We start from the raw sequence: 22,763 nt of genomic DNA on the forward strand, positions 1-22,763 counted from the left end.
AGATAGGTGCAGTGAAATGTGTTTTATAGGGTTGTGTCTTGCTCAACGGCACACTGACAGATTTTTCACGCTGCCGGTTCAGATATTCAAACCAACGACCTTTCAGTTGCTGGGCCAACGTTCTAACTGCTAGGCTACCTGCCAGCCTAGCTGTATCTTTCAGAGAGTAATTAGAGTTCGCTGATATTCACTTAGATGTGATAGTATATACATCAGATGGATAAATAATATAGTTCACTCAGGCTGTTTACCATTGAAAAGAATGGTCATGGTTCCTGTCTGCGTAAGTGGGCGTTCCCCGTTACGTGAGCATGCTTTCTCGTTCCTTCATGATCACTGGCATGCTCAATCAAGAGGGAACAGCCAGCTCTTATCTACTTATAGGGTGTGTTCGTCTACCCAGGCGTTGTCAGCCACCCCTCCGCTGGGCAGGGGCAATAAGTAGACCAGAGCAGCCCCGCCATGACCAGAAAAATGTGGATATACTGCCTGTTTACAGTAGTATAATTACACTAATGAAATCATGGTGATTAGCCAATCTAATTTCAATTTATTTTCAGACAACACAGATGTCCTAAAGAGCAGCAGTTCTACGTAGCAGTGGGTCTGGGTTGATGCCAGTAAATTAGCAATGTGTGTATAACCATGTCTATCTACCTTCGGCAGGAGCAAGACAGTTTCTTTACTCCATAGAGGAAGATGTAAGGTATGATGCAGGTGTAAGAGGATGCGATGTAGCTGGCCACCTCCACCACTACGGAGGACTTGTGGATGTTGCTGGATATCCTCAGTAAGAGGTGGGTCACCCAGCACACCACAAACACAGTGGCCACAGCCACCACGCTCTTGGCTGCCTTCACCTGCGTGCCTGGGCTGAGCTTAGCTGGAGGCTGGGAGGTCCTCTGGAGATCTGGTGAAGCTCTGACTCTGCTCTCACCAACCTCAACCTGGTAGAGGGGGGAACTGATTGAGCTGTGTACAACAGAGGGTCCTGCACAAGGTAGGACAGAGCAGGAGACACCAGGCAGGTTGGGGCGGATGTCTGAAATCCTCTGGTTTCTAGAACTCTGAGGGAAATCTGGAGAAGCAACTATTGGTAAATCTGCCTCTTTATCAGAAGTCTTGATGCCTGTTTCATCATATTTCTCTGAGATGTCCATCTTCTCCCGCTGGTTAGGTAGAGTATTATCTGTCCCCTTGTGATGGTCAGAAGTCAGGCCCTTGATACGCATCTGGTTCCTTAGCAGAGTGATCACAATCTGGATGCTGGAGAACACTATACCAGCGATGGGGAGGGCGTTTGCGAGGGTCAGATACAATGTCTCATAGGTCTGCCTTGCAGTTTGGGAGGGAAATACTTCTATACAGTCCTTGTGGCTCTCATTCCCACTGTCCACCTGGACAAAGAAGAAGTGTGGAACACTGAAGACCCCAGCCACTGTCCAGCTGCCAGCCAGGAGACAGGCTACGAGACAGAGGCTGTCCAGCTGGACCGGAGCTCCTCCGCGTTTCAGAGAGCCCACCAGCTTCTGGTACCAGAACACACTAATAAACAAGGTAGAGAAGATACTGCTGGTCTCCGACAGGTCCGAGCAGAACCGGAACACACCGCAGTAGGCTTCCCCCAGGAACCAGCGGCCAGCAAAGTCAGCCATGGTATCAGGGAGGTCCACCAGGTAGTTGGTGATGAGGTTGGAGACGGCCAGGTTGATGAAGAGGAGCTCGTTGGTGCGGAGATGGGACTTAGGTCCAGGGAGAGAGCGAAGACCCAGCCAGTTGTTCCCCAGGATCCCTACTAGGCACATCAGCCCTCGGATTAAGGCTTCGATCCAATCCTTTGCATCCATGATGACCTGAGGCATCTATGTCTGAGCCTTATTTGATGGCTCAACATGTATAAGGGATGTTAATATCATGCTTCAGGTCCAACCCCACAACAAGTCCTTAGAGACTCAACCTCACATTTGCTATACATTTCTTGTCTTCAGTACTTGGAGAACACATGAGGCTCATTGTATCCCAATACAGAAGAGAAAAACCTAACTAAACTTGGATCAGTGTAAAGGAGTAACCTGACCACCATATACTGTACCAGGGTGTGAATAGCCTATGTTTAGGTTGTTAGCATTCAATTATGTACAAATGTGTAATATTCTATCTCTGACTATAGTGCAACATTATTGTCCATTTCTAATGACACAAATGCATTTCCATGGTAAAGCAAATTACATTTTTAATCAAGAGTATGATTAAAAAATTATATTAATATGAAATTAAATAATTGTTGTATTTTTGGGGGGTTAACATACAGCACAACGTGGTCTGGCCTGCTATAGTGTAGTTTACGTAATTCATTCTTCCCCCCGGCGAAACCCCCACAAACAGAGCCCTGACCAGTAAACTGCGCGGCTTCGCAAAATTTTTCGGGACCAGTCGGGACTGTGGGATTACCAAAACGGTCACAGTTCATTGGACTTTTTCACCATGCATTCGTTTGCATTTGATCCATCGAAAACCAGGACAGAGATCAGGACATAGAAGAGTGGGAATACATCGTATCGTGGATCATTATTTTATCTTGGTGTAATCGTTTCGTTAGAATAAACTGCTGATGTTTGTGGAAAGTAGGCTACAGAATGCCCACCAGCGGCGATGAGAGAATTAAAGCCAGCGCGTTTATTCCAGTGTCCACCGCTGCCGTACTCCTCGTTGGGTCCACCACTTTATTCTTCGTATTTACGTAAGTTGACCACTATGTCTCCTTCAGGAAAAGTAGTTAAAAACAGACACGAATGTAGGCCTACCCTTTCGAAACTACAGTATACTATTCCATACATGAATTGGTCTGGAGATTTAAAGAGAATTCAATGGATAAGGCAATGAGCATGCACGTTTACTCCAAACTGTAGCTTTCTCCAGTGAAATATTGTGATAAAATAGGTCATGTTGCTCACGCACTATGCAAACTAGTATAAACATTTGACACATTCACATTCGGAATTTAGAACATTCCCCGGTGTTTTTGTAGCGTTCAATCAGACAGAAGTGTAACGATGACACAATTTTTGGGGGCGAGAATAAGCAATTTAGTCAAAAAGACCCCCAAAAATATTCTGGTGTGTAATTTTATTTGCATATCAATATGCAATATTATTCATAAAACAGTTCAGCAATACTGTACCCAAAACTGTCCATTAGTAGTTACCAGTGGTGGAAAAATTACCCATTTTTCATACTTGAATAAAAGTAAAGATTCCTTAAATAGAAAACTGAAAACTCACCCAGTAAAATACTACTTGAGTAAAAGTCTAAAAGTATTTGGTTTTAAATGTACCTAAGTATCAAAAGAAAATGTAATTGGTAAAATATACATAAGTATCAAAGTAAAAGTATATATAATTTCTAATTCTTTATATTAAGCAAGCCTGAAGGCACAATTTTCTCGTTTTTCATTTGTTTACATATAACCAGGGGCACACTCCAACACTCAGACATAATTGACCAAAGAGTCATGTGTTTAGTGAGTCAGCCAGATCAGAGGTAGTAGGGATGACCAGGGAGGGATGTTCTCTTGATAAGTGTGTGAATTGGACCATTTTCTTGTACTGCCAACATTCAAAGTGTAACTTTTGGGTGTCAGGGAAAATGTACGGAGTAAAAAGTACATAATTTTTTTTAGGAATGTAATGAAGTAAAAGTACACTATTGACCAAAAATATGTGGGCACCTGCTCGTCGAACATCTCATTTCAACATCATGGGCATTAATATGGAGTTGGTGCCCCCTTTGCTGCTATAACTGCCTCCACTCTTCTGGGAAGGCTTTACACTAGATGTGGGAACATTGCTGCAGCCACAAGCGCTTTAGTGAGGTCGGGCACTAATGTTAGGCCATTAGGCCTGGCTCGCAGTCGGCGTTCCAATTCACCCCAACGATGTTCGATGGGGTTGAGGTCAGGGCTCTGTGCAGGCCAGTCAAGTTATTCCATGCCAATGTCGATAAACCATTTCTGTATGGACCTTGCTTTGTGCACAGGACATTGTCATGCTGATAAAGGAAAGGGCCTTCCACAAACGGTTGCCACAAAGTTGGAACCACAGAATCGTCTAAAATACCATTGTGTCATTTAGCGTTAAGACTTCCCTTCACTGGCAGTGTTCTGGCATCCACCAAACCCAGATTCATCGTCGGACTGCCAGATGGTGAAGCGTGATTCGTCACTCCAGAGAACACGTTTCCACTGCTCCAGAGTCCAATTGCGGCGAGCTTTACACCACTCCAGCCGATGCTTGGCATTGCGCATGGTGATCTAAGGTTGTGTGCAGTTCTTGTGCTGACGTTGCTTCCAGAGGCAGTTTGGAACTCGGTAGTGAGTGCTGCAACTGAGGACAGACTATTTTTTACGCGCTACACAATTCAGCACTCAGCTGCCCCGTTCTGTGAGCTTGTGTGGCCTACCATTTCGCGGCTGAGCCATTGTTGCTCCTGGATGTTTCCACTTCACATTTCACAGCACTTACAGTTGACCGGGGCAGCTCTAGCAGGGCAGTAATTTGACGAACTGACTTGTTGGAAAGGTCACATCCTATGACAGTGCCACGTTGAAAGTCACTGAGCTCTTCAGTAAGGCTATTGTACTGACAATGTTTGTCTAAGGAGATTGCATGGCGGTGTGCTCGATTTTATACACCTGTCAGCAACAGGTGTGGCTGAAACAGAAACATGCATTTGTATATATAGCATATAAATTGTAAAATATAAAATATAAATTGTAAAGTACAAGAACCCGTAAAAAAAGACTTAAGTAGTACCTTAAAGTATTTTTACTCAAGTATTTTACGCCACTGGTAGTTACATTTCATTGCCTAATATCATGTTGATCCTCTTAATCTGAGCTACTGTAGGCTATTTGAATTTGGTGTAAAAACTATGTTAACTTCTTCCAGAGTGCAATGATGCTGAGAACTTTGAGTCAGGTATATTTCCTAGGAGTCAGACTGGGTCAGTTTAGAGCAAAACGGGTTCCCGAATGAATCCCTTGTATTCTCAAAACGACCTTTTAGTAATGTGAGGATCACTGCCAACATTATCCCCTAGATTGCTAGTAGAGCCTTGGTGAGTAGACCTAATACCATAACAGCTGTTAACTAAGTCCACTGAACCCTGACCCCTGTAGCCAGATATGTCCAAGTTTCCTCCTCTGTTGTTTTTCAAGCAAAGTTTCAATTGGGTCCTCTAGCACAGTGGTATTCACAGTGGTAAAATTCAGCGGGGACCCATTTCTTTCACAATAATATCTGGGATTCCTACCCCACCGCAAATCTAATAACACAAGCTCAAAATCAGTACATTTAGATTTTCACATCAACAAATAACCTTTAATTCATTACACTTTCATCTCGCTTATCAAAATAAAGGGAACCAATAAATACATTTACTCAATAAAAAAACATTTGTGTTTTGTCCCATAAAAGAAACTACTCTTAAAGTTTGGTTCTCTCCAAAAAGTATTGTTAACCTCGCAACCCCAACTTCGAATACCAGGGCTCTAACATATGTGACGTTTCGGATTAGGATCACGATTTTCTGGTCGATGCCCTTTGATTCCCCCATCTGTGGGAAGTAGTGTTGAAACTAAGGCTCCTCAATCTTGGAATCTGGCAAGAGGAGTAGAGACCATTGTCTTCTGGTCAAATCAAATCTTATTTGTCACATGCTTTGTAAACTTTGTAAACAACAGGTGTTGTTTATTACGGGTTGCTTATTACGGGTCCTTTTACAGCAATGCAGAGTAGAAATAGTGACACAAGGAATAAATACACAGTGAAAAAATGAATAACGAGTAAAAAATAACATGGCTATATACAGGGAGTACCAGTACTGAGGCGATCTGTGTAGGGGTACGAGGTAATTGAGGTACCTACACCCTTAGAAAAAAGGATTTCAAAAGGGTTCTTCGGTTGTCCTCATAGAAGAACATTTTTTGGTTCCATGTACAACCCTTCTGGGTTCCATGGAGATCCCTCTGTGAAAATGGTTCTACCTGGAACCAAAATTGGTTATTCAAAGCAGCCAAAGAACCCTTTTAGGTTCTAGATAGCCCCTTTTTTCTAAGAGTGAATGTACATGTAGGTATGGGTAAAGTGACTAGGCAACAGGATAGATAATAAATATTAGCAGCAGCGGTGAGTGTGGAAGTGTTTATGTGTGTGCGAGTGATTGGCATCAGTATGCTGCTGCTGTATGTGGGTGGCACCCTTCTGGGCAAAAACTGGTTGAATCAACATGGTTTCTACTTCATAAAAAATCATTAAAATCAATGTGATGATGTTGAATCAACATGGAAAACTGATTGGATTTGCCTAAAATGACTAAAAGACATCAACGTAGGGGAATTTAAATCCAATGACAGGGTGCAATTTTTGGTTGATTTAACATTGAAATCACCTTAGTTGATATCTCAATCAAAAGCGGTGCGGGGGGCTGCCTTCGTCGAAATCTATGTCATTATCGCCCGGGAGCAGTTGTTTGGGGTTAACTGCCTCGCTCAAGGGCGAACGGCAGGTTTTTTCCAACTTGCCTGATTGGGATTCGAACTTGTGACCTTTCGGTTACTGGCCGGCCCAATGCTCTTAAACGCTAGGGCTACTGCACTGTGGTTATTATTGCAGAATTCTCTGAAGATTGAAGATCACCAACAAGAGAGAATATAACTTTATGAAAACGTTCCCAGTGAGAGATTTCACTATAATAAAGCATAGTATCGACAGAAAGTATTCAGACTCATTCACTTTTTACACATTTTGTTATGTTACAGCCTTATTCTAAAATGGATATAAAAAATCCTCAACAATCTACACACAATACCTCATAATGACAAAGTGAAATCAGGTTTTTAGAAATGTTTGCAAATGTATTAAGGATAAAAAACAAAAGTACCTTATTTAAATAAGTATTCAGACCCTTTGCTCTGAGAGTCCACCTGGGGTAAATTCAATTGATTGGACATGATTTGGAAAGGCACACACCTGTCTATATAAGGTCCCACAGTTGACAGTGCATGTCAGAGCAAAAACCAAGCCATAAGGTTGAAGGAATTGTCCTTAAATCTCAGAGACAGGATTGTGTCGAGGCACAGAACTGGTGAAGAGTACCCAAAATTGTCTGCGGTATTGATGGTCCCCAAGAACACAGTGGCCTCCATCATTCTTAAATGGATGAAGTTCGGAACCACCAAGACTCTTCCTAGAGCTGGCCGCACAGCCAAACTGAGCAATCGGGGGAGGAGGGCCTTGGTCAGGGAGGTGACCAAGAACCCGATGGTCACTCTGACAGAGCTTTGGAGTTCCTCTGTGGAGATGGGAGAACCTTTCAGAAGGACAACCATCTCTGCAGCACTCCACCAATCAGGCCTGGTAGAGTGGCCAGACGGAAGCCACTCCTCAGTAAAAGGCACATAACAGCCCGCTTGCTGTTATGTGCCTAAAAGGCCCCTAAAGACTCTCAGACCATCAGAAACAAGGTTCTCTGGTTTGATGAAACCAAGATTGAACTCTTTGGCCTGAATGCCAAGCGTCACATCTGGAAGAAACCTGGCACCATCCCTACAGTGAAACATGGTGGTGGCAGCAACATGCTGTGGGGATGTTTTCAGCGGCAGGGACTGGGAGACTAGTCAGGATCGAGGCAAAGAAGAACGGAGGAAAGTACAGAGAAATCCTTGATGAAAACCTGCTCCAGAGTGCATCATACCCAAGAAGACTCAAGGCTATAATTGCTGCCAAAGGTGCTTCAACAAAGTACTGAGTAAAGAGTCTGAATACTTATGTAAATGTGATATACCCGTTTTTATTTTTTATAAATTAGCAAACATTTCTTAAAACCTGTTTCTGCTTTGTCATTATGGGGTATTGTGAGTAGATAGATGATGGAAAAAAAACATTTCATCAATTTTAGAAGAAGGCTGTAACCTAACAACATTTGGAAAAAGTCAAGGAGTCTGAATAGTTTCCGAAGGCACTGTATGTCTGAAATTGTCTATTCCATGAACAGCCATTACTCATAGATAAGGTCATGTTGAAACAGAGCAGTCCAGCCCAATCACACAAGCTCTTTGTTTTCCCTTTCACTCAGGAAGCAGTGGAGGCCCGTTTCATCAACACTTTGAAGGAAGCACATTTATTTATTTGGACATGACCCCAGATCTTTGGGAACCACCCTTTGCTGTAAATTATATCATTATTTGGCAGCAGCAGAAGAAATGGAATCTGGAGGGACAATCTTTTGCCATTACATCATATGTAGGCCTACATTACTGTTAGACAGGCCTTTACTGTTAGACAGGCATTTACTTAGTTCCTTTAAAAGCAGGGATGGACAGATGACAGCTCCTGCCAGTGTCTTGACCAAATTGGTTATCCCGTCATAAAATCAACCTTGGTTCAGCCAAGGGGTGGGGAGGTGAGGGTGAGGGTGCAATTGGGCACCTCGGGTTTTGTGGTATATGGCTAATATACCACGACTAAGGGCTGTATCCAGGCACTCCGTGTTGCGTTGTGCATAAGAACAGCCCTTAGCTGTGGTATATTGGCCATATACCACAACCCCCTCTGGCCTTATTGCTTAATTACTCCACGCGAGATGGACATTTGACTTCTGCTTTTATCCTATTCACAAAAGGCATACAAAGGCCAAAGGGCCTTGGATAAAGCTACAGAATGTCATTTTGTATGTTTGATTGTTGGTGCAGTAGAATTAATGTAGTTTTTTTATAAAGCTAGTTTTTTTTATAAAGCTACATTCGTTGGATATTCAAGCATCACTAAACACTTATAGTGTTTGGTACTAAGGGTAGAACCACAAACAAGCAAAGATTCTTACAAATGGTAACGTCAAGGGTGTTTCCTAGTAACAATTTGTCAGTTAATCTCAACATTTAATGTAGCTGAGATGTTGCAAAGTTCTGTACGTAGAAGCCTTCTTGACCTTTCATTCTGAGTTAATTATGGGACCATGTGCAGAGGGGAGGAGGTCAGATGTGATACACACCCGTAGTGGGTCAGATATTTATAGAATTACACTCCTCTCTATCCCTCCCTCCCTCCCTCCCCACCCAAACAAACATTTTGTTTTTTTCCCACCTACACATCGATCCCTACACATACAACATTATTATATGTAATAGAAATATGTCATTGATATTCAAGCCATAGTTTTTATAGTTCAATGACGTAGTCTCTCCAAACCATCTTATAACAGTGTTATGTGTTCATTCAGTGTAATCAATTGTGGCTAATGCCAAGTCATACAGTACCTTCCATAGGTCTGAAGATCACATCTTATTCAACATGTCTAACATCCATGAAATGTTCAAGGATCTGTAGTTGTGAGAATCTCTAATGCTCTCCTCTGCTTGCTGCTTGACCGATGCGACAGTGGTGGTGTTGACTCGCTGACCAACAGCTGGGCTCTTCTCAGGCATGGCAGTGTGCAGATTGGACAGTCTCAGCAGCAGTTTACCCTTCTGGATGATTTAATACAGCTCTGCTGTCTGTTTCATTAGGCGCAGGGCAGTGGCTTGTCTACCCGCCTGGCCATACTGCAGCGTGAGGAACTCTCCATGTGCAGTTGCTCCAGATGGTCACAAACCAATGATGGTCCAGGCAGCAGGGCCACTCATGCAAAGGCTTCCACAGGAATAATCCATTTGATAAGAAAACAATTAGTCGCGGGCCGACCCTCCGCACTCATCCCAAATGAGTTTGACTGATTTCTACTTATTTGGAATCCAATATCATTATCTTCCATACTGTGCTCATTTAGTATTTTTAGGTGATGCATCCATTATTTGACAGATGGGTGAAATGGTAGGGGAATCAACCAGATAAATCATTTGTTTTAAAAAGATGAACAGTGCCAGTATACTTATTCCTAATTGCCTTTTTGGCTCCTTGTTTTCCCCACTACCCATTGGTCTTGCTGGTATAGGAGGGCAGTGAAAGTGGTATGCAGGCACATGAACACCACTCCAGACTGACTGGGCTTGATCCCTACTATTTAGTGCTGCCCAGCTGGCAGCTACCCCTGAATCTGCCAACTTAATCCACATTTCCTATTTATACTGTAGGGTGGCTAGACTTGCAAGTACAGTATACTGTAGATATACTGGGACAAGTACAGTATACTGTAGATATACTGGGACAAGTACAGTATACTGTAGATATACTGGGACAAGTACAGTATGGACTCTGTGTAGTACAAGGGTACAGTATAATGTGTAGTACAATGGTACAGTATAATGCACATATCCATGTAATCTAGCTCTGTTATGACAATTTAAGTACAACTCAAACATGACAATATTTACATATCCAGGCCCGTCTGTAGTTTGCTGGAGAGCATTTGGATGATCCAGAAGAAGATTGGGAGAATGTCATATGGTCAGATGAAACCAAAATATAACTTTTTGGTAAAAACTCAACTCGTCGTGTTTGAAGGACAAATAATGCTGAGTTGCAACCAAAGAACAGCATACCTACTGTAAAGCATGGGAGTGGAAACATCATGCTTTGGGGCTGTTTTTCTGCAAAGGGACCAGGACGACTGATCCGTGTAAAGGAAAGAATGAATGGGGCCATGTATCGTGAGATTTTGAGTGAAAACCTCCTTCCATTAGCAAGGGCATTGAATATGAAACGTGGCTGGGTCATTCAGCATGACAATGATCCCAAACACACCGCCCGGGCAACGAAGGAGTGGCTTCGTAAGAAGCATTTCAAGGTCCTGGAGTGGCCTAGCCAGTCTCCAGATCTCAACCCCATAGAAAATCTTTGGAGGGAGTTGAAAGTCCATGTTGCCCAGCAACAGCCCCAAAACATCACTGCTCTAGAGGAGATCTGCATGGAGAAATGGGCCAAAATACCAGCAACAGTGTGTGAAAACCTTGTGAAGACTTACAGAAAACGTTTGACCTCTGTCATTGCCAACAAAGGGTATATAACAAAGTATTGAGATAAACTTTTGTTATTGACCAAATACTTATTTTCCACCATAATTTGCAAATAAATTCATTAAAAATCCTACAATGTGATTTTCTGGATTTTTTTCTCTCTCATTTCATCTGTCATAGTTGAAGTGTACCTATGATGAAAATTACAGGCCTCTCTCATCTTTTTAAGTGGGAGGACTTGCGCAGTTGGTGGCTGACTAAATACTTTTTTGCCCCACTGTATATTTACACACTATGAGGTTGGAATAATACTGTTAAATTGTGAAAATTATGATAATGCCTTTTTAGTGTAAGAGCTGTTTGCAAATACCGACTAAAATGTCAGCCTGTTTTGGTGGAATGGAGTTTTGGCCTGCCTGGTGCCATCACCAGGCGGTAAATTAGTTTATAGACCAATAAGAAAGAGAGTTCCAAACATCTCTGCCAATAATGTCTAGTTTTCCGTTTTCCCCTACCCACTCAGACCACACCTAGACAGTCCTAGCAAAATTCTTGCTTGAGAAATTTCTCTTTGCTAAAGGGCTCTTTTTTTGTTTAGTTTTTTTGACCATTTTAATTGAAAACAATCACAGTAAGGTGCTTAGTTGCTACCCAGAGATAATTTTATATTGAGATAAAAACTGCTGCGTTGGGCCTTTAAGTAAATCCTTATAGAGGAGCATTACTCTGACAGATCTTCAGACACAGCTGTTTCTCCAGTACATAACTATACTGTACTTGCCTTTGAAGGCTGTTTGTCTTTAAAGGCAGGCATGTCTTTTGCAGCTGTATAGGTGATGGAGTATGTATGGTTTATTTTATTCTATATGCATGGAATGGGGTCTTTTGGGCTATGTGTGCTGCTGGCCGCTGACAGCAGGTTCTGTGTGTTTGGCGTCTGATGCGAGGATGCCACCATTGTGGGCTGGCAGAGTGGTCTGTAATCCAGAGTCCATAATCCTGGGATTATTGGGATTGCAGCTGGCATTTCATTACCAGGCATTCCTTCCGGGGTAACCACCTTCCCCCACACGCTCATCCTAACTGGGGCTGTTCTGTAGGGCTTGGGGATCTTGCACTACGCTGGGCTGGAGCTAGAGCTGGGGAAGGGACTCTAAATTTGGTCAAAATGTTGTCTGTTTCACAGTCACGGTCAGTCTAAAGACATTCCATTGGAGTTCAGTTCACACATACAGTGCATTCAGAAAGTATTCAGACCCCTTAACTTTTTCCACATATTGTTACGTTACAGCCTTATTCTAAAATTAATCAAATAAAAACATGTCCCTCATCAATCTACACATAATACCCCATAATGTCAAAGCGAAAACAGGGTTTTATAAATGTTTGCAAATATATTTGCTATGTGACACGAAATTGAGCTTAGGTGCATCCTGTTTCCATTGATCATCCATGAGACGTCTCTACAACTTGACTGAAGTCCACATGTGGTAAATTCCATTGGTTGGACATATAAGGTCCCACAGTTGACAGTGCATGTCAGAGCAAAAATCCAGCCATGAGGTCGAAGAACACTGTGGCCGCCATCGTTCTTAAATGGAAAAAGTTTAGAACCACCAAGACTCTTCCTAGAGCTGGCTGACCGGCCCAACTGAGCAATCGGAGGAGAAGGGCCAAGAACCCGATGATCACTCTGACAGAGCTCCAGAGTTCCTCTTTGGAGATGGGAGAAACTTCCAGAAGGACAACCATTTCTGCAGCACTCCATCAATCAGGCCTTTATTGTAGAGTGGCCAGACGGAAGCCATTCCTCAGAAAAAGGCACATGACAGCCCATTTGGAGTTTGCCAAAAGGCACCTAAAGGACTCTCAGACCATGAGAAACAAGATTCTCTGCTCTAATGAAACCAGGATTGAACTCTGTAATGTGAATGTCAAGCATCACATGGAGGAAACCAGGCATTACTCATCACCTGGCCAATACCATCCCTATAGTGAAGCAAGGTGGTGGCAGCATCATGCTGTGGGGATGTTTTTCAGCGGTAGAGACTGGAAGACTAGTCAGGATTGAGGGAAAGATGAATGGAACAAAGTACAGAGTCTTACCCAATAAGACTCGAGGCTGTAATCGCTGCCAAAGGTACTTCAACAAAGTACTGAGTAAAGGGTCTGAATACTTATGTAAATGTGATGTTTATTTTTATACATTTGCAAAAGTGTCTAAAAACCTGTTTTTGCTTTGTCATTATGGGGTATTGTGTGTAGATTGATGAGGGTGAAAAAAACAATTTAATCAATTTTAGAATAAGGCTTTAACGTAACAAAATCTGGAAAAGGGGAAGGGTTCTGAATACCTTCCAAATGCACTGTACATGTTCTGCCCTCGTCACATCCTGACCCTTGACATTTGCACCTTTGGGTCATGTGGGGTGGAGGAGCCGTCCAGTTTCTGTTTTCACACTGATCACGGTCCTGTTACGGTCACTGTTACATTCATGGTCATTAATACACAGTCTGCACTTCAATGGCATACCCCACAGGAAGGAGATGCTAATACCAGTTATGATAATGTAAGAGGCCCAAAGTTTTTCAGGTGAAGATAAAATCTTCACAGCAGCATGGCTTTGAACTCAATTCCAGTGTACAATATATTTGTTCTTAAAATGCAGATAATGCATAGGTTACTCATGCTGAAATGTAATCATTATACTGTAATTCACTGTGCCTTTTATCTGTGTCTCCTTCAGGAACCCTGATTAATGTACAGAGCCTCTATTTCATCTGACACTGTAGATATATAATCATGGAATCCTCACAGCAAATCTAATTCTCTAGTTTTAAACATATTTGCTTTATGGCAGTGCAAACGCCATGAAGTTCGAGATCAGACTGAATTTGGCATTGCCGAGTTCGGAAACTAGTGTAAGTTTTGGACAGTAAAACAATATAAATGTATTCAATTACATTTTCCTGCTGAGGCAACCAAATATTTATGATAATGACTGTTGATTTATTCTTACACTGAGCCAGAGAGCTATAGATTTATGCCCATTTGAACACATTCAACCTAGGTATATTACTGTGTGTGTGCTGTGTGTATACTGTGAGTGTAATGTGTGTGTGCTGTGTGTATACGGTGGGTGTAATGTGTGTATACTGTGAGTGTAATGTGTGTATACTGTGTGTGTGCTGTGTGTATACGGTGGGTGTAATGTGTGTATACTGTGAGTGTAATGTGTGTATACTGTGTGTGTGCTGTGTGTATACTGTGAGTGTAATGTGTGTATACTGTGTGTGTGCTGTGTGTATACTGTGAGTGTAATGTGTGTATACTGTGAGTGTAATGTGTGTGTATTGTGAGTGTAATGTGTGTGTATTGTGAGTGTAATGTGTGTGTATTGTGAGTGTAATGTGTGTGTATTGTGAGTGTACTGTGAGTGTAATGTGTGTGTATTGTGAGTGTAATGTGTGTGTATTGTGAGTGTAATGTGTGTGTACTGTGAGTGTAATGTGTGTGCATTGTGAGTGTAATGTGTGTATACTGTGTGTGTGCTGTCTGTATACTGTGAGTGTAATGTGTGTATACTGTGGGTGTAATGTGTGTATACTGTGAGTGTAATGTGTGTATACTGTGTGTGTGCTGTGTGTATACTGTGAGTGTAATGTGTGTATACTGTGAGTGTAATGTGTGTGTATTGTGAGTGTAATGTGTGTGTATTGTGAGTGTAATGTGTGTGTACTGTGAGTGTAATGTGTGTGCATTGTGAGTCCACTGATCTGCATCTTGTCTCTGTCCCAGGTGCCCGTGGCTGGCAGTGACTGTGTCAACCTACGTACCACCATGCAGTGCCATCTTGTTCTTCCTTGTCTTGGCCAACTTCACCATGGCAACCTTTATGGATGCAGGCGTTCTCCCCATGGGTGAATAACTACTATACTATGCACAAGTCTATTCAGTACTGTAAATTACAGTTCAACTGTATTGAATTATTGTCTACTAGTTATAACATACTAGCTAGTGCATTGGATTTATTCTTGAATAGAATGATAAACTACACACAGATGTACACTACCATTCAAAAGTTTGGGGTCACATAGAAAAGTCCTTGTTGTTGAAAGAAAAGCACATTTTCTGTCCGTTAAAATATCATCATATTGATCAGAAATACAATGTAGACAGTGTTAATGTTGTAAATTACTATTGTAGCTGGAAACGTCAGATGTTTAATGGAATATCTACATAGGCGTACAGAGGCCCTTTATCAACAACCATCCCGCCTGTGTTCCAATGGTACGTTGTGTTAGCTAATCCAAGTTTTTCATTTTAAAAGGCTAATTGATCGTTAGAAAACCCTTTTACAATTATGTTAGCACAGCTGAAAACTGTTGTTCTGATTAAAGAAGCAATAAAACTGTCCTTCTTTAGACTAGTTGAGTATCTGAAACAAAGCCCTGGACTGGAGACCCTCGCTGCAGGCCGTGGAGCAGGCACAGGACTCACCAGGCTGGGGAGACCAACTGGAGGCCTGGTCCGTGGAGCAGGCACAGGATGAACCAGGCTGTGGGGGAGCACTGGATTCTTCCAGAATGAATGCCCACTTTAGCCCCGGCACCTCCAGAGCGTAGGCACAGGTCGAACCGGGCTGTGCCCGGAGTCACCTCTTCACTGTTGACTTTGAGACTGGTGTTTTGCGGCTACTATTGAATGAATCCTGCCAGTTGAGGCCTTGTGAGGCATCTGTTTCTCAAAGTAGACACTAAAATGTATTTGACCTCTTGCTCAGTTGTGCACCGGGGCCTCCCACTCTTCTTTCTATTCTCGTTAGAGCCAGTTTGCGCTGTTCTGTGAAGGGAGTAGTACACAGCGTTGTACAAGATCTTCCGTTCCTTGGCAATTTCTTGCATGGAATAGCCTTAATTTCTCAGAACAAGAATAGACTGACGAGTTTCAGAAGAAAGGGCTTTGTTTCTGGCCATTTTGAGTCTGTCATCGAACCGACAAATGCTGATGCTCCAGATACTCAACTTGTCTAAAGAAGTTTTATTGCTTCTTTAATCAGAACAACAGATTTCAGCTGTGCTAACATAATTGCAAAAGGGTTTTCTAATGATCAATGAGCCTTTTAAAATTATAAACTTGGATTAGCTAACACGACGTGACATTGGAACACAGGAGTTGCTGATAATGGGCCTCTGTACGCCTATGTAGATATTCCATAAAAGAATAATCAGTTTCCAACTACGATAGTCATTTACAACATTAACAATGTCTACATTGTATTTCTGATCAATTTGATGTTATTTTAATGGACATAAAATGTGCTTTTCCTTCAAAAACGAGGACATTTATAATGACCCCAAACTTTCGAACGGTAGTGTATGTCTAGTGTTACCCCACTCCCAGTGTTGTGCCATTGATCTGTACTTCATGTTGAGCTGTGTGTTTGTGTTTCAGCTAATGAGGACGAGGACAAGGACGATGACCTCCGCGCTCCGCTCTACAAGAATGTGGATGTGAAGGGTGTCCAGGTCAGGCTGAAGTGGTGTGCCTCCTGCCACTTTTACAGACCTCCACGATGCTCCCACTGCAGTGTCTGTGACCACTGTGTAGAGGTGAGAGGGAGGGGAGAGGGAGGTGAGAGAGGGAGAGGGAAGGAGGAGAAAGGGAGGACGGGTTAGAAAGTGATAAAGGGAGAGAGGGAGGAAAGGGAGACAGAACAAGCAAGGGGTAGTGGAGAGGGGGAGGACGGGGTGGTGAGGAGAGAGAGGAAGGGGTGGTGGGGAGGAGAGGGGGAGAAAGGGGTGGTGGGGAGGAAGGGTTGGTGGAGAAGGGTAGGAAGGGGTGGAGGAGAGGGTGATGAGGGAGGGTGGAGGGTGGAGGGAGGGGAGGGAGGGTGTGCTGTAGTTGTTGAGGGGGAGGGTGGGTCTGAGTAGGGTCAATAGTCAAATCAAATTGATTTGTCACATACACATGGTTAGCAGATGTTAATGCGAGTGTAGCGAAATGCTTGTGCTTCTAGTTCCGACAATGCAGTAATAACCAATGAGTAATCTAACCTAACAATTCCAAAACTACTACCTTATACACATAAGTGTAAAGGGATAAAGAATATGTACATAAAGATATGAATGAGTGATGGTACAGAACGGCATAGGAAAGATGCAGTAGATGGTATCGAGTACAGTATATACATATGAGATGAGTAATGTAGGGTATGTAAACAAAGTGGCATAGTTTAAAGTGGCTAGTGATACATGTATTACATAAAGATGCAGTAGATGATATAGAGTACAGTATATACATACACAATGAATAATGTAGGGTATGTAAACATTATATTAAGTAGCATTGTTTAAAGTGGCTAGTGATATATTTTACATCAATTTCCATCAATTCCCATTATTAAAGTGGCTGGAGTTGAGTCAGTGTGTTGGCAGCACTCAATGTTAGTGGTGGCTGTTTAACAGTCTGATGGCCTTGAGATAGAAGCTGTTTTTCAGTTTCTCGGTCCCTGCTTTGATGCACCTGTACTGACCTCGCCTTCTGGATGATAGCGGGGTGAACAGGCAGTGGCTTGGGTGGTTGTTGTCCTTGATGATCTTTATGGCCTTCCTGTGACACCGGGTGGTGTAGGTGTCCTGGAGGGCAGGTAGTTTGCCCCCGGTGATGCGTTGTGCAGACCTCACTACCCTCTGGAGAGCCTTACGGTTGTGGGCGGTGCAGTTGCCATACCAGGCGGTGATACAGCCCGACAGGATGCTCTCGCTTGTGCATCTGTAGAAGTTTGTGAGTGCTTTTGGTGACAAGCCGTATTTCTTCAGTCCCCCCTCGGTTGAAGAGGCGCTGCTGCACCTTCTTCACGATGCTGTCTGTGTGGGTGGACCAATTCAGTTTGTCTGTGATGTGTGTGTGTGGCTGTAGGGTAATGGTGGATGGGGGAGAGAGAATGATGGAGGGATAGAGGGGGAGGGGTGAGAGAGGGATCACATTAATCAGGTTAATCCCTTTCCCCCAATCCTTTATTGTCCCTGGAGCGGAGAGAGATATTTAAAAAGGGTTGGGAAAATCTGTGTGTGTACACTGAGGTATATTAAGACAGCTAAGTGCATATCGACATTTGTATGATATTTGACTTCTGATGATAATGTTTTTTCATTGTCCAATCATTATCAATACCATGTGTAAGTGGCTAGCTAGACCACTCCAAAATACTGTTTGTAGCATGGATACACAATGTTGGACAGAGTCATGTAAAGTAGGCTGCTACAATATGTTGTCATAATTCTCAGAGTGATTGAATGTTTTATCTAATGTTGTATTCCATTGTGTCATAATCGCATGCAGGACTTTGACCACCACTGTCCCTGGGTGAACAACTGTATCGGGAGGCGGAACTACCGCTACTTCTTCCTGTTTCTGCTGTCACTCACGATGCACATGGTGGGCGTGTTCTCCGGTAGCCTACTCTACATTCTACACCATCAGGAAGACCTGTTGAAGCTGCACTGTACTGTCACGTATCCTTACTTACACACACTCTGTGTGCTCAGTGTGTGTGTGTGTTCATACAGTATGTGCAGTATGATGGTCATTCATCTGCAAAGCTTCCTAAAGAGAGCTGTTGAGTCTCCTTTACTGCTTTGTCCAGCTTGGTGGTGATGAGTGTATCAGGCCTGTTCTTCATTCCTGTCCTGGGCCTCACAGGGTTCCACCTCTATCTGGTATCTAGGGGCAGAACCACCAATGAACAGGTCAGACAAACCCTGGGCTGTACTTCATTCCATGTTACTCATGCTTTTAAATGACTAGATAAAAGGTTTCTGTACTATATAATGGGGTGACTCTAGGTTGAGACTCTCCACCACTTTAATTAGGAAATTGTTGGTTACTTTTTCACAGGTTACTGGGAAGTTTCAAGGAGGGGTCAACCCTTTCACTCTAGGTTGCTGTGGCAACTTGGAGTATCTCATATGTAGTCCCATCTCTCCAAAGTAAGAAACATTTCATGTTTTATGTAAACATCATGTACAGTATAATATATTGTAAACGGACCCTAAATTGGAGCTCATTAACTCATCTATTTGCTTGGACCATACCAGGTATACAGCGAGGCCCATTAAGAAATCAGCAGTTCGCATCATGCCTCCTTTCCTGAAACCAGAGACTGACAGACAGATCCCAATTATTAGGGTCAGGGATAACGGTGTCCAGCGTCATGATCTCCAAAGTAAAGTAAGTCTGTCCACCCCAAATACCCTCATTAGGGAAGATCCCCTATTCACACACACACACACACAGCATCGTTATTAGACTTCATCAGCAGATCAGATATAATGAACTGTGTTTCCTTCTCTTCCGCTCTCAGCGCCTGTCTGCTGACGGTATGGATGAGCCAGATATTAAACGCCTGAACACCCCACCCCCACTGCACCCCAAACCAGACCCCAAACTGCTGAAGAGCCACCTAGCAGCCCTAGAGGGTAGGGTCACGTTACTAATCTGACAAACAAGCATATAGTACCTGTATTTATGCACCTCGTATTATAGATGACTTGAGGAAATTATCATGAAGAAACTTGAAACAGTCCAGAAACCCCTCAAACGGTCATCCACTGCTCTCAACACTGCATCATGGTGGTTACATTATTTCATGTACCATGAAAGGCTTGTGTTAGATTCCACATACATTGCTGTCTCTCTCTGGACTAGCTCAGTCCCACTAGATACGATTGTCATTTATTTCACATTTATTTTGGTGAATATTAATCCTCCTTCCTCTGTGTTTCAGTTCCAGAGAGTAGTCTTCATCCCAAACCATTGAGCCCTCCCCCTGGGCAGATCCTGCAGCAGCTCAGGCCAGCACCGCAGTCCCCCACCAAGCCAACACCCCCCTTATCTGTCCAACAGGTCAGTCATATCATTCGCAATAATGACATCAGATACACTGTGCAGCCATTTTCACAGATCGTGGTTGTGGTTTGAGAGCTCTCTGACGGTCTGTTATATGTTGTGGTTGTGGTTACATCTAGGTGGCACCAGAGCAACAGGGGGGCAGCAGTAGAGGTCATTACTTGTCATCAGAACCCATCCTGGCCAGAGTGGACCAGCAGCTAGCCTTCCAGTCGGGTCCCATGTCCTCTCCACACCAGCTCAACTCTCTCACCCTTAACTCCCACTTCCTCACCCATAAACACGCCTATAGACATGGAAACAAGTTGCCGGCCTTGCACTCAGAGGGTCTGATCTCCCAAAAGGTGTCTCCGGGCAGGTTCCCCCCTCACAACCCCCTGTCCAGCCGCAGCAGCTTCTCCTACAGCAACCTGGTGAACCCAGGTGACCCTAACTACCTGCCCCAGCGAGGGGGACCGCCACTTCACTACCACCCCCAATTCTTGACCCTGGGCCTCGATGGCAGTGTGCTGCAGGGGTCCCCTTCACATTCCTACAGCCCCGTGTTCATGGGGGTCAGCAGACAATCTCCCCAGACAAGGGACACTTTACCCAGGGACCCCTCTCTACGGGACGTCACCCCTCAGGCCCTGATGCACAGGGACCTCTCCCCACAGACCTTGATCCATCGGGAGGCCTCTCCGATCCGCTACGATAACCTCTCCAAGTCCATCGTGGCCTCCATTAAGGAGCGGCAGGAGATGGAGGCGAAGGACAGGATGCTGCGGATGCAGGCCAGGTCCCAGGCCCTATATGGCTGCCCAGACATGGGGGTCTACGACATCCCCAGCAGACGCAGCCTCCCTGCAGACAGCATGCGCCCCCCGGGTTCCCGCGCCCCCACCCCGCCCTCATACGGCTCCAGGGAGTTCATGATGAGCACAGGTATTTTGGGGTACGCAGGTACGAGGTCGCCCCTCTCCAGCGCCTCATCATCCTCTCTGACCCGAGCCCCCAGGACTTCCAGCTCCCCACTGCAGAGCAGTGGCCTACAGAGTAAGGGTCGTTCACCCTCCCCATCTTACCTCCCCCCAGACAGGCAGGCCAAGCCCTCATCCTCCTCCTCCACCCTTCCCCACACCCCCTCCTCTTCCTCTGCCCCATGCGTCCCCCCAAAACGCCCCTCACTCATATGCGCCATGGAGGGCAAGGACTCAGCACCCCTGGCTCTATCCAAGTAGGAAACACTAAGTCTTCTTGAGGGTGTATGCAGCCAGTCAGCCACACCACTCTGCAGTGTTAGCCTGTATATCCACAACTTCCCAGCACGGTGTAAGTGTGTCTGTGTGGGAGTCGAGAGGACATCAATATGCAGTTATGGGAATAATTTTGTACAGATATTTATACTTGGTCCTCTTGCTAGACAAGGGTGTGTTTTGAATAAAGACCGAGTGTTAAACCAACACCATATGCAGATATCTGATTCTCAGGACAGTGGCCAATTGGCAGACAGTTGTGCCTCCTCATGTAGTCAAAGGAACCAATAAGCTCAACTAGAACAGAGTTCAGAATACTTATCTTTGATTGTTGATATACAGTACCAGTCAAAAGTTTGGACACACCTACTCATTCAAGTGTTTTTCTTTATTTTGACTATTTTCTACATTGTAGAATAATAGTGAAGACATCGAAACTATGAAATAACACATATGCAATCATGTAGTAACCAAAAAAGTGTTAAACAAATATATTTTATATTTGAGATTCTTCAAAGTAGTCACCCTTTTCCTTGATGACAGTTTTGCAAACTTTTGGCATTCTCTCAACCAGCTTCATGAGGTAGTCATGTCACGTCCTGAACTTAGTTCCTTTTTTATGTCTCTATTTTGGTTTGGTCAGGGCGTGAGTTGGGGTGGGCATTCTAGGTTTTGTTCTAGGTTTTGTACTTCTATGTGTTTGGCCTGGTATGGTTCCCAATCATTGTTGTCTCTGATTGAGAACCATACTTAGGTAGCCTGTTCCCACCTGTGTTGGTGGGTAGTTGTTTCCTGTTTTGTGTTGTTTCACCTGACAGGACTGTTTCGTTTCTTACATTCTCGTTGTTATTTTTGTTTTGTGTTCTGTTATATTAAAATATTAACATGGACACTTACCACGCTGCTTGTTGGTCCGATCTTGACTGCTCTTCCTCAGACGAAGAGGAGATTTGTTACAAGTCACCTGTAATGCATTTCAATTAACAGTTGTGCCTTGTTAAAAGTTCATTTGTGGAATTTCTTTCCTTCATAATGTGTTTGAGCCAATCAGTTGTGTTGTGACAAGGGGTGGTATATAGAAGATAGCCCTATTTGGTAAAATACCAAGTCCATATTATGGCAAGAACAGCTCAAATAAGCAAAGAGAAATGACAGTCCATCATTACTTTAAGAGATGAAGGTCAGTCAATCCGGAACATTTCAAGAACTTTTAAAGTTTCTTCAAGTGCAGTCGCAAAAACCATCACGTGCTTTGATGAAACTGGCTCTCATGAGGACCGCCACAGGAAAGGAAGACCCAGAGTTACCTCTGCTGCAGAGGATTAATTCATTAGAGTTAACTGCACCTCAGATTGCAGCTCAAATGAATGCTTCACAGAGTTCAAGTAACAGACAGATCTCAACATCCACTGTTCAGAGGAGACTGTGTGAATCAGGCCTTCATGGTTGAATTGCTGCAAACAAACCACTACTAAAGGACACCAATAATAAGAAGAGACTTGCTTGGGCCAAGAAACCCGAGCAATGGACATTAGACTGGTGGAAATCCGTCTAATTTGGTCTGATGAGTCGAAATGTGAGATTTTTGGATCCAACCGTCGTGTCTTTGTGAGATGCAGAGTAGGTGAACGGATGATCTCCGCATGTGAGGTTCCCACCGTTCCCACCA

At 43.7% G+C, this 22,763-nt stretch overlaps 2 protein-coding genes across 2 annotated transcripts; one reads left to right on the top strand and one right to left on the bottom strand.

The window, feature by feature from the left end:
- Positions 1 to 447: 447 nt before the first annotated feature.
- On the bottom strand, positions 448 to 2,272 carry LOC109892492 (rhodopsin-like). Its single transcript, XM_020485061.2, has one exon. The coding sequence runs from the start codon at positions 1,860 to 1,862 to the stop codon at positions 654 to 656; it is 1,209 nt and encodes a 402-aa protein (XP_020340650.1). The 5' UTR covers positions 1,863 to 2,272; the 3' UTR covers positions 448 to 653.
- Positions 1,922 to 21,496, top strand: LOC109892491 (probable palmitoyltransferase ZDHHC8). The gene is made up of 10 exons (XM_020485058.2): positions 1,922 to 2,740; positions 14,748 to 14,869; positions 16,404 to 16,561; positions 18,294 to 18,466; positions 18,598 to 18,700; positions 18,849 to 18,940; positions 19,049 to 19,181; positions 19,315 to 19,429; positions 19,738 to 19,856; positions 19,979 to 21,496. Exons 1-10 carry the CDS (start codon positions 2,637 to 2,639, stop codon positions 21,077 to 21,079), a joined length of 2,220 nt encoding a protein of 739 aa, XP_020340647.1. The 5' UTR covers positions 1,922 to 2,636; the 3' UTR covers positions 21,080 to 21,496.
- The last annotated feature ends 1,267 nt before the right edge of the window (positions 21,497 to 22,763 follow it).

This window comes from Oncorhynchus kisutch, linkage group LG6 (assembly GCF_002021735.2).
Source record: "Oncorhynchus kisutch isolate 150728-3 linkage group LG6, Okis_V2, whole genome shotgun sequence".
Lineage (NCBI taxonomy): Eukaryota > Metazoa > Chordata > Actinopteri > Salmoniformes > Salmonidae > Oncorhynchus > Oncorhynchus kisutch.

What these genes read in the sequence shown, in the direction of transcription:
- LOC109892492 (XM_020485061.2), bottom strand. Translation starts at nt 1,862, where the DNA reads ATGCCTCAGGTCATCATGGATGCAAAGGATTGGATCGAAGCCTTAATC.
- LOC109892491 (XM_020485058.2), top strand. Translation starts at nt 2,637, where the DNA reads ATGCCCACCAGCGGCGATGAGAGAATTAAAGCCAGCGCGTTTATTCCA. An exon ending in TCTGTGACCACTGTGTAGAG is followed by an intron (nt 16,562 to 18,293) that starts GTGAGAGGGAGG and finishes AATCGCATGCAG; the next exon opens with GACTTTGACCACCACTGTCC. An exon ending in CCACCTAGCAGCCCTAGAGG is followed by an intron (nt 19,430 to 19,737) that starts GTAGGGTCACGT and finishes TCTGTGTTTCAG; the next exon opens with TTCCAGAGAGTAGTCTTCAT.